A 13,402-nucleotide genomic window follows, 5' to 3' on the forward strand; every position below is an offset into this window, starting at 1 on the left:
AAAATTAATGGCTAGTTTCAAAACAAAGGGGTGTGTGTGTGTGTGTGTGTATAATTATATATACACATATATACATATGCACACACTAAACCAGGGGGCTGCAAAAATGGGGTGCTGCAGGGGGCCAATTAATACAATACACAAGATCCAGCACACTCATCTATCCACTAAACAGCAACTTCAATGTTGCCAGATTTTATTAGTATTTTTTTTCAACACCTAATCTAAGTAAAAATAATGGGGGTTTAGTTAAATTATATGATCATACATTGCATAAGCCTGCCACGTCAATGTACCCCATCTTTGGCAGGTCCTACACTAACAGCCTAATGTCTGCTCTTTTCAGATTAACCCACTTACTTGGGGGGAACAATTCGATCTGGGGCTCTCTGCAGTACAAGGTTAAATAGGGCCCTGGGATAAGGGAACCTGTGACAGGGAGGGGTGCAAAAGCAAGGAGTTGGCTGGACTCCCAAATTATATATAGGCACCACATAAAAGAAACAAGTGAAAGAATATGATTTTTCCCCTCTAAAAAAATAATGAAAGGAACACTAGAAATACAAACCTGTATTCCCAACGATATAGTTCCCTAATCCAGAGTTCGACTACGTCAGCAGGCTGCTGCCTGCTCCCCAACCACAAAGTCACCTGAAAGGTGTCATTCTCAGAGGAGTATTGTGACTGATGTGCATGTCTGGCGAGTGCCGCACGCATCCAGTTGAAGGGATCAAATGGTGGCAGGAAAACAAACCTGTTTTACATTGCAGCTCCCAGACAACTTCAATTAGCTGAAGTGGTCTGGGTGCCTACAATGTCCCTTTAATTGCTTTTCATAGGAAAACACTGAATTAATTTGGTCTAGAAGTGTGTTTTAATCTGCAATGTAAAACATTGTAGTTTCTACAAAACTGTAAAGTTTTGCATTGCAGGGTTTAAATGATATTGACACTGCACCCACAGCACTACATTGAAATAAACTAACCAGGGTGCATTTAATGGTTCTCAAAAATGGGACAAGAGCAGTTTACATTTTAATACTGTTTAGAAAATTATCAATATGTTTCCAGCATTCAATGTGAACCATTTCTGCGGTATAAGAAAATAAATAAAAATAAAGCCTTACATTCAGGGCAAAGCTGCTCTGAGCATCGAAATCACTGCCCTGTCGGGTCAGATCACGGTATTGCTGGAAAACCTCATCACCCATGTCCTGCAAGATCTGACTGACTTCTTGATTCATAGCCACGGGCTTCGGCTCAGTCTTTTCTGCAACTTAGAAAGGGAGGGGCATTATCCTGATGTTTTATAGATTCAGCAAGATGTCTAATCATGTGGGGCATGACACTTAGCATAATAAATTAGTTACCTTCCTCTGGAGCATGGTAGGCAGCCAATGCATTCAGCATGTCGTAGATCACATCCTTAATAGTCTCAGGGATGACTGGAAGAGTAGAGGGCTTTACAGGTGTTGTCTTTACTAGCTGGACAGCATTAGGACCCTTGATGCGAAGGTTTTCAAACTCATCATCAGAGGCTGAAAGTAAAGCAAGTAGTAAATACAAGACAGGGCTGGTCTCTTAACTTCTAGGCTGGTTAAAAAAATGCAGCGATTAATACTTTTATAAAATAAAAATAGGCAGGAGTCAATTATTTGCTGGCCAGATCCATACTTCCAGACATGTGCACATTTACAAATCTGTACTGGAGGTAGCTATAAAATCACAATAGGAGAGAGAATATATACACATTTATTTTTATTTTTCCAGTCTTCAATAAAATATATTCTTTATTAGCAAGAATAAAAAGTGAGATCAAGTAGGATTAACGTTTCAATCCTTTTCAGGACTATACCAGAGTATGCAATGATACCTTTTTATTGGACCAACATATTTCAAAGACAAGCTTTTGAGAGTTTCCTCTCTTTCTCGTTGTCTGAAGCAATACTAATCAATCTGATAGAGTTTAACACTTAAAACAACGGATGTTAGATAAGGTGAGGGGAGGGGTGGGGGTGAGTGGGTGTCATAAATAGCAGAAGATGTGCCTGAAAGTGAAAAGTGCATGTTGGCTGAGAATAGCCAGAAGTAGTAAATAAAACAGAGAGCCAATAAGCTAGTTGAAAAGATAAAAAAAAAAAAAAAGTTTTGGTCGTATGTGAGAAAGCCAGAATCTACATTAAGTAGATTAAGTAGTTTTGCTATATTCTTGCTTCACCTTTATTGGATTAATTTATATAAATACATATATGCAGCTATATACTTGCATGCCCTGCTCTACTGTTTTCATGGTTGTGTTGTTTTCTCCAAACTAGCTTAATAAAAAAGGTAGCATTGCATACTGCAATACTCTGGTATTTTGGCATTTGGTCTACTGGACTAATACGGAAATAAACATACACAATAGTGATAAAGATTTAGCTGCTCACCTGTTCCAGATCCTCTGGGTGCAGGCAGAGCTATTCGTATACAGTTATTTGCCACCTCTGTGAAAATATCTGGATTTCGACAAGCAGCTGGGCCCAAAACTCGAAGAATGTAATTTATCTCTCGAGAACCTAAGCTTCCAGATACTACACCAGATGTGGTGCTTCCAGCCCCACTGGTGGCTGCAGAACGCACAACCTAAAAAAAATAAAAATAAAAACACACACAAGGTTAAGGATCTATGAAAAGTGCTAAGAATGGTTTAACGCTACCAGATTTATTCAACAATTTCAAAACTATTGGGTTAAACAAGATTTAAAAAAAAAAGAAAAGAAAGTTTCAATTACTATACGCCATTGATTTGCAAGACAGCATGGTGATAAATAAGCACTTTGTGATTATTTGAACTGAATTTATTAACCACATTTAAATTAAAAAAAAAAAAAAAAAAAAAAAAAAAAAAGCCTGCCATCCAGGGAAACTACATTTAAAAAGGTGGCTGGCAAATGTATGCCTTTCTTGTTGTCTCAGTTCTCCCATGTGGATGGCAAAAATATTAGTTTCTAAACTTAATACCTGCATATTGCTAGGTCAATGAACTTGGCAATTTATAGACACCCTAAAAAGGAAGGGACTTCTAGCTCTATCTACCCATGTAGCGTTGCTTATACCAAGCCAGCTTTGTAACTACAGGAACAACTAATGGTAGGGATGGAAAATGCAGAGAAAAGATAGTTTGCACCAGAGACTGGTAGCAAATCACGTAGGGCATTATCTCAAGACCAATTGTTTGAATGAAGATGGATGCAAGAAGTGCCACGTTTTTATTAGTTTTGTCACACTTGTAAAATAAATATGAAAATGTGTATAAGGTATTCAAACCCACAGAAACACAGACATATCTACAGACAGGGTTTCAGTCTAGGCATGGAAAATGGGCAAACTGAATATGTCAAGAACTTAACTGAAATGGAGGACAGGGATTAATATTACTGGTATTTATCATAGCGGCAACTTATTCTGCAGAGCTTCACAATATTAGAGACAATTACAAAATGTTACAGGAACAATGGGTAGATGACTCAAAACGAGCTCACAGGCTAAAGGTGGTAGGGGATATAATTTTTATTAATGGTAACTACGAGATAAAAATGTTTAGACTTCGATAATCCAAACTGAGGTGAAATCAGAAGGGAATTCAGACATTAAATACTACAGAGCAGATAGGAGAAAGTTATTATTATTTTTTTTTTTAAGTAACTGCTACTTTGTGAACAGACAAGAGAAGAACTAAATTAAAGTTAATTAAAATAAATCTTAATATCCTTTAAGTTATAGGTTGCCCCAGAGTTCTGTAAATACAGCAGCAGCAGGATTACCATGGTGCGCTGGAAAGGTTAACAATATTAAAAGAGAACTGGGCTTTGTCATTTTGTCTGTAAGCAAGGGGATGTACCTTTTCCATTGTGTGCTGCAAAGTGCACGGATCCTCTATTATGTGTCGGAAGAGAAGAGTGACGAGCGGAGTAAAGCCATTGAACGCAGATGTTTGGTTCAAGCTAAGGATCATGCGCGTGCTTTTCAGCTCTGCAAACATCATGGCATACTTGTGGTCACGGGTAAGACGTAGGCACAACCGCAAAGTTGCATGTAATGTATCAGGATCCACAGGAACGCCCAACATGCTGACACATGAACGAATCAAGACAGTCACCATCTCTTCAGTCAGTCCCTGGATAACAATATCCCCAACTTTTGGCTCTTCAACAGGGGATTCCTTTTCTGTGGGAGTGGTTTCTGATGCTGGAGTGGACTCTACAACAAAAGTATGCAGTAAATATCAGAGAGAAAAAATATATAAGTATGTGTTAAATGTAAATAAACTTTATACCAAGGAACGCAAAGATTTTGCTTAAATTTTTTTTTCTTTTAAAAATAAAGATTCACTAAAGTGACAATTCAAAAAAAAAATTCAAATTCAAAACCAAACTGGAAGCATAGCCGACTTAGAGAATGTTTCCAGTTCGGCTACTTTTACCTTGAATTTGAAATTCACTTAGAATTCTTAATTTAGTGAATAAGCCAATGAACATTTCTTTGAAGAAAGGAGTGACCGCAAATTCAAACATGTCTGAACTATGGATGTAACGGAAACCCAACATTAAATATATTCACCACTTGAGTACTTTCTACTTTTACCTTTGCTTCACTTAGCAAACATCCCAGGCTTAGCATGAAAGTTGATTCATTTTACTGGTTTTCAACCCTTTAAAACTCTAGTTTTCTACCCTAAAATGTAATAAAAATTAATTTTGCCCTTACTTGGCAGTTTTTAACCCCCTCCTGACAACATTTGCACAAAATAAAGACACAGCTGTACTGTTGCATGATGCCAGTTTTGAAACGATGTAACCTCGTTATTAAAATAAAGAAAGATGTTAACTATTGTAGAGAAACATTTGTTGAATGGCATTTTAAACATGTGGTGACAATTTTTACCAGAAACGCTGTCTTCTTTTGGTTTTGTCTCCATTTCCTTTCCTTCCTCTAATGTCTTTTCCAGTTCTTGCCCATTTCCATTCTTTCCACCCTTGAGCAACCTCGGGACACGCAGTAAGGTTAGCATTACAGGCCGTCTATTTCCAGTTTCCTCATTTACCTGTGGGAGACAAAATAGAATTAGGGACCACACGATGCAACACAGAATCCAAGTACTGCCTCATATTGGAGGGAGTGTTTGATTTAGCAAGTGGATTCACAATCTGCAAAGAACAGGGCAAAATAAATAAAAATCTTATATTTAGATAGAGTAATTAACCAAATCCAGTCTGTATTCTCATAAGAACAGTGGTTACATGTATCAGGATACCATCTGCCTAATGTCTACAGCTTATATAACTGGGAACGCCACCATTTGTGTGCCAACATCAAATCTTTATGAAACATGACAAAGCGGTAGCAGCAGGCAGCCATTAAGAAAAGGTGTGAATAAAACTGTATTTATAGCAGTAGTCAGCGCTATACAATGGATGTTCTCAAGCATTGCTGTAATGACATCATTGACAGTGTGGTAGACAATCACCTGCACCATGGTGGTAAACTGAACAGTGTATCTCCGACGGCCGGCAGTGAAGCGCACGCATGTTTCTCCAGCTTTCCATGCAGTGTCAATGGTACTGTTGTTGCTAGCACTGTAGCTGCACCAGCGGCCTGATCTGTCATCAAACCAACGCCAATTGTTACCATTCGATTGTAAATACTGGAGGAGACAAGGGGGGAAAAAAAGCATAAAATAAAAAGAATAAAAACACATTTCGCTCAAGAGTAAATAAATCTAAAAAAAAAAAAAAGAGTTTAAATTCAGCTACATTTTAAAAGGAGACTGGACAATGCTGGAATTTATGCAAACTAGCAAATGTCAAAGTCAAGGTTCTCCTTTAACTGTCCTGAACTATTGCAAGAACTGGAAGAGGATATAGATAATTACTCGATAACACATGCCTGGCATCCCACTATATAGTATGTCATAAAACATTAACTACCACGAGGAACAAAGCATACACTGATGCAATGTATTTGAGCATATGTAAATTTCTAAATTGAGAAGCACTTGATATATGAGCCAATGTGCTGTGAATTACCCACAAAAGAGAGATTTGGGGAGGGAGGGGGGGGGGGGGAATTAGGATTTGGCAGGGATGTCTGCATTTACTGCATTTGACTAGGCACTGTTCAAAAGGGACAAAATACAAATGGCTTAACTAAAACTTGAGAGGTGTCGGGATTCAGATGCAAGGCTCCTAAATTTGTGTAATAATGCAGACATTAGAATGTTTAGCAAAATGCATATACCCTGTTCATTTGCACTCTCCTCTTGGAAGAAATTGAGGTTTTCTCATAAAAATCAATCAGCAGCAAGACTGGTGTAATCCACCTGAAAACAAGAAACAGCAATCATTTAAAGTATGCTTCCCAAATGTGGTTATTAAATAAGTTGGTGCAAAAGGACAAAAAAAGGTTTAAATGTTTTGAAAATTGCCCACTCCTGAGCAAGGCATACAGGTCAATAGAATGGGACTTTAGCTTTTTCGCTTTGCTATACTATGGATTGTTTTTAGTATTGCCTTTTCTGCCATGTAATGTGCCAAAATCAAAATACAGTAAGGAGTAATTAATGCTGCAGTTTGGAACAAAGACAATCAAGGAGTGAACCCAAGAGAAGAACCATGATTGATTTCATACTGCAGCGTAGTAATTCTACATAATACAGGACAGCTCTTTTCCATTAGCACGAAGCCATAACAGTCCAGGAAGACACAATGAACCTGGCTTCCCTACAGCTAAAACATAGAAAGTGCCGAGTGTTTTACAAGCAGCAACCTTGTGCAACACCGCTAAGCATGCTCTAGAGTAATTAAAGCACATTCGAATGAAATCGTATTCATCAAGTTAGGAATATCAGATGGTATAGTCTTACTTGGGGGTCTGTACTTCCTTCTGCTCTTTTGCTGCTTGAAGACAGGGCTGAACCACTTCCAGCAGTTTTATCAGAACATTAAGAATGCCACTCGTCTCCACAATCCTGGCACATGGCAGCTTCAGCTCCTGACAAAACGTAAAAAAAAAAAATATATATATATATTTTTTTTTATTTTTATTTTTAAATTGAAAATGTTTTTAAAAACTATAAAAAAAAGGAGATAGTAACAAACAATGAACACCATGCAATTCAGAGTGGAGATTATTATAGGCTAGAACAAACACAGAACATTATAATATATATATATATATATTTTTATTTTTATTTTTTTTTTTTAAAGCAGGCATTATATAGAAACATGGAATGAGACGGCAGATAACCATTTGGCCCATCTAGTCTGCCCAATAAAGGCATTTTATATGTTAACACTACAGTAGAAAGCTTAAAATACTATTTACAGGACAGTTCCTTCCAATGGTTATATATGGAGATTATAACAGTAGTCTGTTCAGAGTGGCTCTCAGAGATACCTTATAGAGAACCGAGCTTGCTTCAATTAACATTATGTGGAGAGACTAACTAATCTTGGGCACAAACGTGTTTCAGTTGGTACGAACAACTCAAATTCCTTTTGATCTTTGGTGTGCATCCTTACATATTCACTATTTGATTATAATTTGTATGGGGAGCTGCATGAATGTGCTGTACCACACAGATTGTGCAATCATTTATGTCCGCAGGTATAGAACATTTAGTGTAAAAGGTGACATTTTATGACAACAACCTGAGCATTCCCATAAAGATTTAGTCCAGGAGTGTGGGCGTCTACATTTTGCCAGTATCATGAAAGAAAATTATTACAAGTCAAAAACCTAATTTGTAAGAGAGACCTCTGTCCTTATGGGAGGGTAACTCAGATATGGCTATGCAGCTCTGGTTATTTCAGAAGCAACGTGTGTGTCTTGGAAGAAGAATTAACAAAAGTAAGGTTTCCCTTGAAAAAAATCCCATTAAAAACATGATAAAACGCTAATGGCGGTTTAGTTTCCTCAAACATTTCAAAAGCGGTTGGGAGCAATCACCTCAAAAAGTAGCGTTAGCAAAAGGATGCGAGTGGCCAGGTTGGAAGCTTGAGGAAGGGTAGCCATTTGACTGATCCATTCTGACACCGTTTTAGTGTCATTAGTTGTCAACGGAAGGGCGGCTTTAATAAGAACATCTGCAGCTTCCCAAACCTACAAAACACAAATACAAATCAATTCATATGAATGTTTAGTTGCAATTCTTGAGTGCAAATAAGACAAGCAAACTCAATGTTTTTGAGCCTCTAAAATGACCTGCTCAAAGAAGTGGACTGGGTGCCAGGTCCCCAGGTTTTAACCCTTCAGATGTAAACATAGCAGTTTCAGAGACCCTAGGATTATATAGTGTCAGGAAAATGAGTTTGTTTTCTTGGCACTATAGGGGGTTTCAACATCTCATGGAGACAACTTGAAAAAAGGATTTGGTGTGCGGGGTCTGAAGAGAGGCTCAAAGGTTAGAAGGTGAAAATTGGCCTTCTAAAACATGTTGCAATGTTCAGCTGTTGACAACAGAAATGATAGGGAATACTATTAACGATAGGGAATACCAACAGTTGTGTTTCCTTTCTGCTGCGATTGTTAGGAGGTAGTCATTGCTGCCATAGTTCAATAAGTAATGTGGCGTTTTATATTCATTGTCATATCAGAATATCAAGTAGAATGAATACATGAGTATCAGATGAGAAACCGTTCCCCCTCCCCCAAAAAGTCGAAAAGTCCAAACTGCCCTGGTCATGGAATGGTTAAATTGGCCTTACCTGGTTAACCACTTGCTTGAGTATCATGTCTCTGTAGTCTGCCCCATTGCGCTTTATGGCAGTCATAATAAGGTCACACACACGATACACTGTGTCCGGCAACTCATCCAATAAGTGGAAGCATCCTGGAAGCATTGTGTCTGTAAACCCATGAAGCTCATCCTGCTCAAGCGGTTCGGCATCTTGAAATTTCTCCAGACATTTTGCCTCCTCCTCCTCTTGCTTTTCACGTGCTTTGCGTTCCTCCTCCTCTTTACGACGAGCAGTTTCCTGCAGGAATCATAAAGATGTGCCAGTGTTATTTTACCAGGCTCTTTACAAAACAGGCCAGATATATTGGACATCAATACTTCTATAAAACTGATGACTACCATATCTGCCTCTGATACTGAAGAACTGAACTGAAGACTTCCCCCCCCCTTTTTTTTTTATAAACACAGACAAGAGTTTACATTTTTTTTTTTAAATCAATTGCCCAAAAAAAAAAAAAACTTTAAAAAACACAACAGAACACATTCCACTTCAGTGGTCGCGTCAAGTGTAGAGGGGAGGGAAAAAAAACAAAACGTCACCATATGTGGAGGGGAAGAAGCAGGGGTTAAGTGGATAGAGAAAAAACAAAAACACGGCAGGATACATTGGACAGGAAGATGGGAGAAGGGAGTGCTCAACCTTTTCTAACGCAGGCACAAGAGCCAGTTCCCTTCAAACCCTGTCCATGAGTTTCTGCTGAAATGTTGGACAGTTTAAAACACTGTCCCCTTTGCCTAACCCCCATTAACCAATTTTGGGCTTGTACTGTACCTCGGGCAGCTCTGCCCTCTGTTCCATAGGGATATCTTGTCCCAACGACATGGCAATGGCTCTCAGCATCTGATCTTCCTCTGACATACTCAAGTCCTGCAGAGCAACAACAGATACCCCGTCAGCTGGGCTGCTCTGCAGAATGGGGAGGTCAGGGCATGAGAGTAAGGGCGCACAAGCAGAGAAAAGACATCAAGTACCCAATGGGAATTGGGAACATTGGAGCAGAGGGTGAGAAGGGAGCTGTTGCAGCTTGGCCAGGGGAACCTCTTTTGCTGTGACATCATTAACACTTTGACTACGAAGCTAAATTAAAAAAATTTTAGACACAAGGCAGATAAATATTTACAGACTGACTAGCATAACCTAAACTTTCACTTGTGAATACGTCTAAATCTGCCTTGATGAGTGGCACAGTGAAGCCTGCGGTAGAAAGGGGCTGGAATGGAGGGAAGGAGACGAATGTGATGAGGGGGGAGGGGGGAGGAGGAAGCATTACAATGCATTGGTGGGCCAAACAAAAAGTAAAATGGATTTTCGCACTGCCACACTTACCCGTACAACACCTCCAATAAGAGGTGGCGGGTGGGTGAGAAGGTATTCGGTGGCCTGCTCCATGGTACTAGTGTTGAGCAAGGCTTCCATTGCATGCTCCCTTGTGAATCCCATATCCATGAGCTATAGAGAAAAAAGACAAATTGATTAGGACACATCATTTTTATATTCAGGAAAATAATTCTGCTAGAGATGAAAGGACCGAAGCTAGAAATAATATTCGGAGATATATAAATGTACTGCTTTAATATGCAGTTTGTTTGATGATTGTGGCACTATGCTTCGGAGTCAAAGGTTCCACTACAAACCAAATTCACACTCCCACCTGCTGAAGTTGTTGCTGGTTCACTTGGGGCTCCCTCCTGGCTCCACTTTCATCTTGTTGGCCCTCTTCTTCACGGCTGCCCTCTCTCTCTTTGCTCAGGCGTTCCCGTATTACAGGCTCTCCACGGAGAATGTGGCATAAGATGGCAAGCATAGATTCAGCCATGCGACCACCATACACTTTCAAGGGCTTACGGTTCCAAAGATTCTTGATGCAAGTGAAAGCTGCCTAAATGGGGCGTAAAAAATAAATAAAAATAAAAAAGTGGTGTATTGAGGAATGCGCACACAACCTGTTCAACACTAATCCGTGAAACAACCCATAATGCAAATCAGGATAAGAGAAACTTACATGGAAAAATAGCTTGGAAACATACCTTCTGTGTGACCACAAGGAAACGCAATGAGCTAAACTGAGGAAAGTTCTGTCCTCCTGGTAACTTAGTTGGTGGTAGAGAGTGGGGAGACTCTAGTACTGTTGTGGGGTTCACCATCTTTTCCACCAACATGAGCCAAGCATCCAGGAACTCTCCAGTACCATCTGGAAGATCTGTGTGTTCAAGGCCCTCTGCAACAGGTACTCTCCCACCCATTGAAAGAGCCCAGTTGAAAGTTCTAAAAAAGAAAAAGAAAATAAAGAGTCAAGTTTAGTCTGACATACTAAATTTAGTTTGCTCTACAATATGAGGGTAGAGTTTAAAACCCACTGCGAGACTTGGCTAAAGAGGTTACTAAATGACCTCCATTTGTCTAAATATACATAGGGATTAAGGAGAAAGCGCAGGTAACATTTTCTTTTCTTTGGTTTTTACTATATATTGGGGCTGATGTGTATTGTAGTCGTTGCTGCTGGCCCAGTAGTGATGGGACTAAGCGCAGGACTTCTCTTTTTGTATTTAAAGAGGTTACTGCTTAGAAACTTCAGAAAGTTTAGTACATGTACTCTTCCTTCATCATAGTGTGTGGTGTGCCTTGACTGTATGCTTAAAGTGATGTGATTCAGATTTGTATTCTCCACAATTTAAGTGTTTTATGCAGATATAAGTGATGCTTGCAATATATACACACTTGTAAATATTCATATACATGTGTATGTATATATGCGTAATATAAAAAAATTGAACTATAGATTGTTTAGTTTGTTTAATCAAACTGAGTCCCTTAAAACACACAGTCAAACAAATACACTGACCCATTTACACAAACTACTGTACGGCCTATTCCATATTTCACATTACCAGCAGCTATAATCCTGCAGTGGGTCTGCAGCTTGTCCCCATGACTTTTCTTTTCTCTGAACAGAGTGCAGGCTGCCGGAATGACGTAATCTTCTATCCCGGCTATAAATGATGGGCATATCTATCTATATGTAATGTTTGCACAAATCATAGCCACACTATTCTGTCCTCTGAGCTGCCGCACTTCTTGGCATGACAACCCAATATTTCACTTACTCAAAGAGAGCGTTGTGTCCACCAGAGCAGAGGAATTTTTGCAGCATGAGGTGATATGGATATTTGCGCTCATCAAAGAGCATGGGGGAGGTAAAACCAACCGAGCAGATAAAGAATGTGAGCCTAAAAAAAAAAAAAAAATTAGGATTACTTTCAAGCTAGGATTAAAATGAAGAGTTGTGGAGGTAAATGGTTACACAAACACAATATGGTTACATTACAAACAGGGCACTTCCCCAGCAATATCATGGTTGTAAGGTCATTCAAGCACAGCCTTTTTCAGCTTGTTAATATTTTATATGTCAACTACTTGCCAATAACTTCCATACTATGATTATAATGCGCTGTGAAATATGTTGGCACTAAATAATTAAAGGAACACTATAGGTCAGGAACACAACCCTGTATTGATGAACCTATAGTGTTAAAAACACCATCTAACTTTTGTGATAGATTTGGTAGCCAGAATGACTTTAGAATTTTACCCACTGTTCAGCTATTGTATTTTCCAAATAAAAATATAGAACCCTGTAACATGAATTTATTTGCAAAACCTTTTTCTAATTTGTAAAGTTAGGCATGTTCAGTCAGAGCAGCATTTTTATACAGCAATGAACAAGGTGATAGAAGCCTTTATATAAGCTGCTAAACACTGCTAAAATCCGACTTACAATTAAGAAAAAAAAAAATGAAATTAACTAGGGTCAATGACCATAAACAACAAAAACGTGGACAAACACGGTAGCAGGACCAAATAAAATGAATTGTATTCGGTCACTCACAATGGTAAACAATGTCATACTTTTTAAAGTTACATATCAGGCTAGCATTTAACTCATGTGTAATGCAGCAGTCTCAAACTGGCTTACAGAATAGCTTCATTCAATGAATGAGGGAGTGTACACGGATGACAGACAATTTGCAGCTGAGAAATAACTGAGTCACAGTAAAGGTAATTATCACTCGGCAAAAAAAAAAAAAGGGCAAATATCTCTGTACGAGCAGCATTACAAGCAGAAAGCCTTAACATACAGAAAGTGGCCATGGAGGTTGGTGTAACCCTTTAATCACAGAAAGTACATGGAGACAATGTAGCACATACCTGAACCTGGGAGTTGGTGTGTAGGGAGGAGGCTGCCAAGAAAGTCCCTTGGTTAGTAATTTTGTTAGAGCGGATGCTGTAGAGCGGGCAGCTGGAGTTGGGGCTGTAGTGGTACTTGCTGCATGATGGCTTCTTCTTTGGCGGACAGGAGACCCAACACAAAGTTTGACTAGAAGGCCAAAAAGCTCAGCCAGGGCGCGACCTAGCCTAGAAGATGCTGAACACAAAAGGAAATTTAGTGCAGAAATACATATGAAGAAAATGTAATTAACCATGTGAGGCATTATACGGACAATATTCAGTTTCTGCAACTGTATATACAGACAAAACTATTGTGGATGGTCCAAAACACTGGTCATTCCTGGATTTAGCAAGAAATCTAGCATAAAGGCTGCTGCAAACAGGTGTACAATAACA

At 39.0% G+C, this 13,402-nt stretch overlaps 1 protein-coding gene across 13 annotated transcripts in view; it reads right to left on the minus strand.

Moving 5' to 3' along the window:
• HUWE1 (HECT, UBA and WWE domain containing E3 ubiquitin protein ligase 1) overlaps positions 1–13,402 on the minus strand; it is a 93,123-nt gene that overhangs the window by 37,540 nt on the left and 42,181 nt on the right. For 7 of the 13 annotated variants that reach the window (XM_063432494.1, XM_063432496.1, XM_063432493.1 and 4 more), the window contains exons 30-45: positions 12,986–13,202; positions 11,884–12,006; positions 10,807–11,044; positions 10,428–10,658; positions 10,106–10,228; positions 9,551–9,646; positions 8,747–9,016; positions 7,989–8,141; positions 6,904–7,031; positions 6,279–6,360; positions 5,509–5,685; positions 4,926–5,085; positions 3,883–4,241; positions 2,429–2,624; positions 1,370–1,537; positions 1,127–1,275 (exon numbers count right to left, since the gene is read on the minus strand). In XM_063432494.1, coding sequence (XP_063288564.1) covers positions 1,127–1,275; positions 1,370–1,537; positions 2,429–2,624; positions 3,883–4,241; positions 4,926–5,085; positions 5,509–5,685; positions 6,279–6,360; positions 6,904–7,031; positions 7,989–8,141; positions 8,747–9,016; positions 9,551–9,646; positions 10,106–10,228; positions 10,428–10,658; positions 10,807–11,044; positions 11,884–12,006; positions 12,986–13,202 — 2,870 coding nt within the window. The remainder of the gene's footprint in view (positions 1–1,126; positions 1,276–1,369; positions 1,538–2,428; positions 2,625–3,882; positions 4,242–4,925; positions 5,086–5,508; positions 5,686–6,278; positions 6,361–6,903; positions 7,032–7,988; positions 8,142–8,746; positions 9,017–9,550; positions 9,647–10,105; positions 10,229–10,427; positions 10,659–10,806; positions 11,045–11,883; positions 12,007–12,985; positions 13,203–13,402) is intronic. The other 6 variants (XM_063432504.1, XM_063432500.1, XM_063432503.1 and 3 more) reach the window with 2 other exon arrangements.

The sequence above is a fragment of the Pelobates fuscus genome, chromosome 9 (assembly GCF_036172605.1).
Source record: "Pelobates fuscus isolate aPelFus1 chromosome 9, aPelFus1.pri, whole genome shotgun sequence".
NCBI lineage: Eukaryota > Metazoa > Chordata > Amphibia > Anura > Pelobatidae > Pelobates > Pelobates fuscus.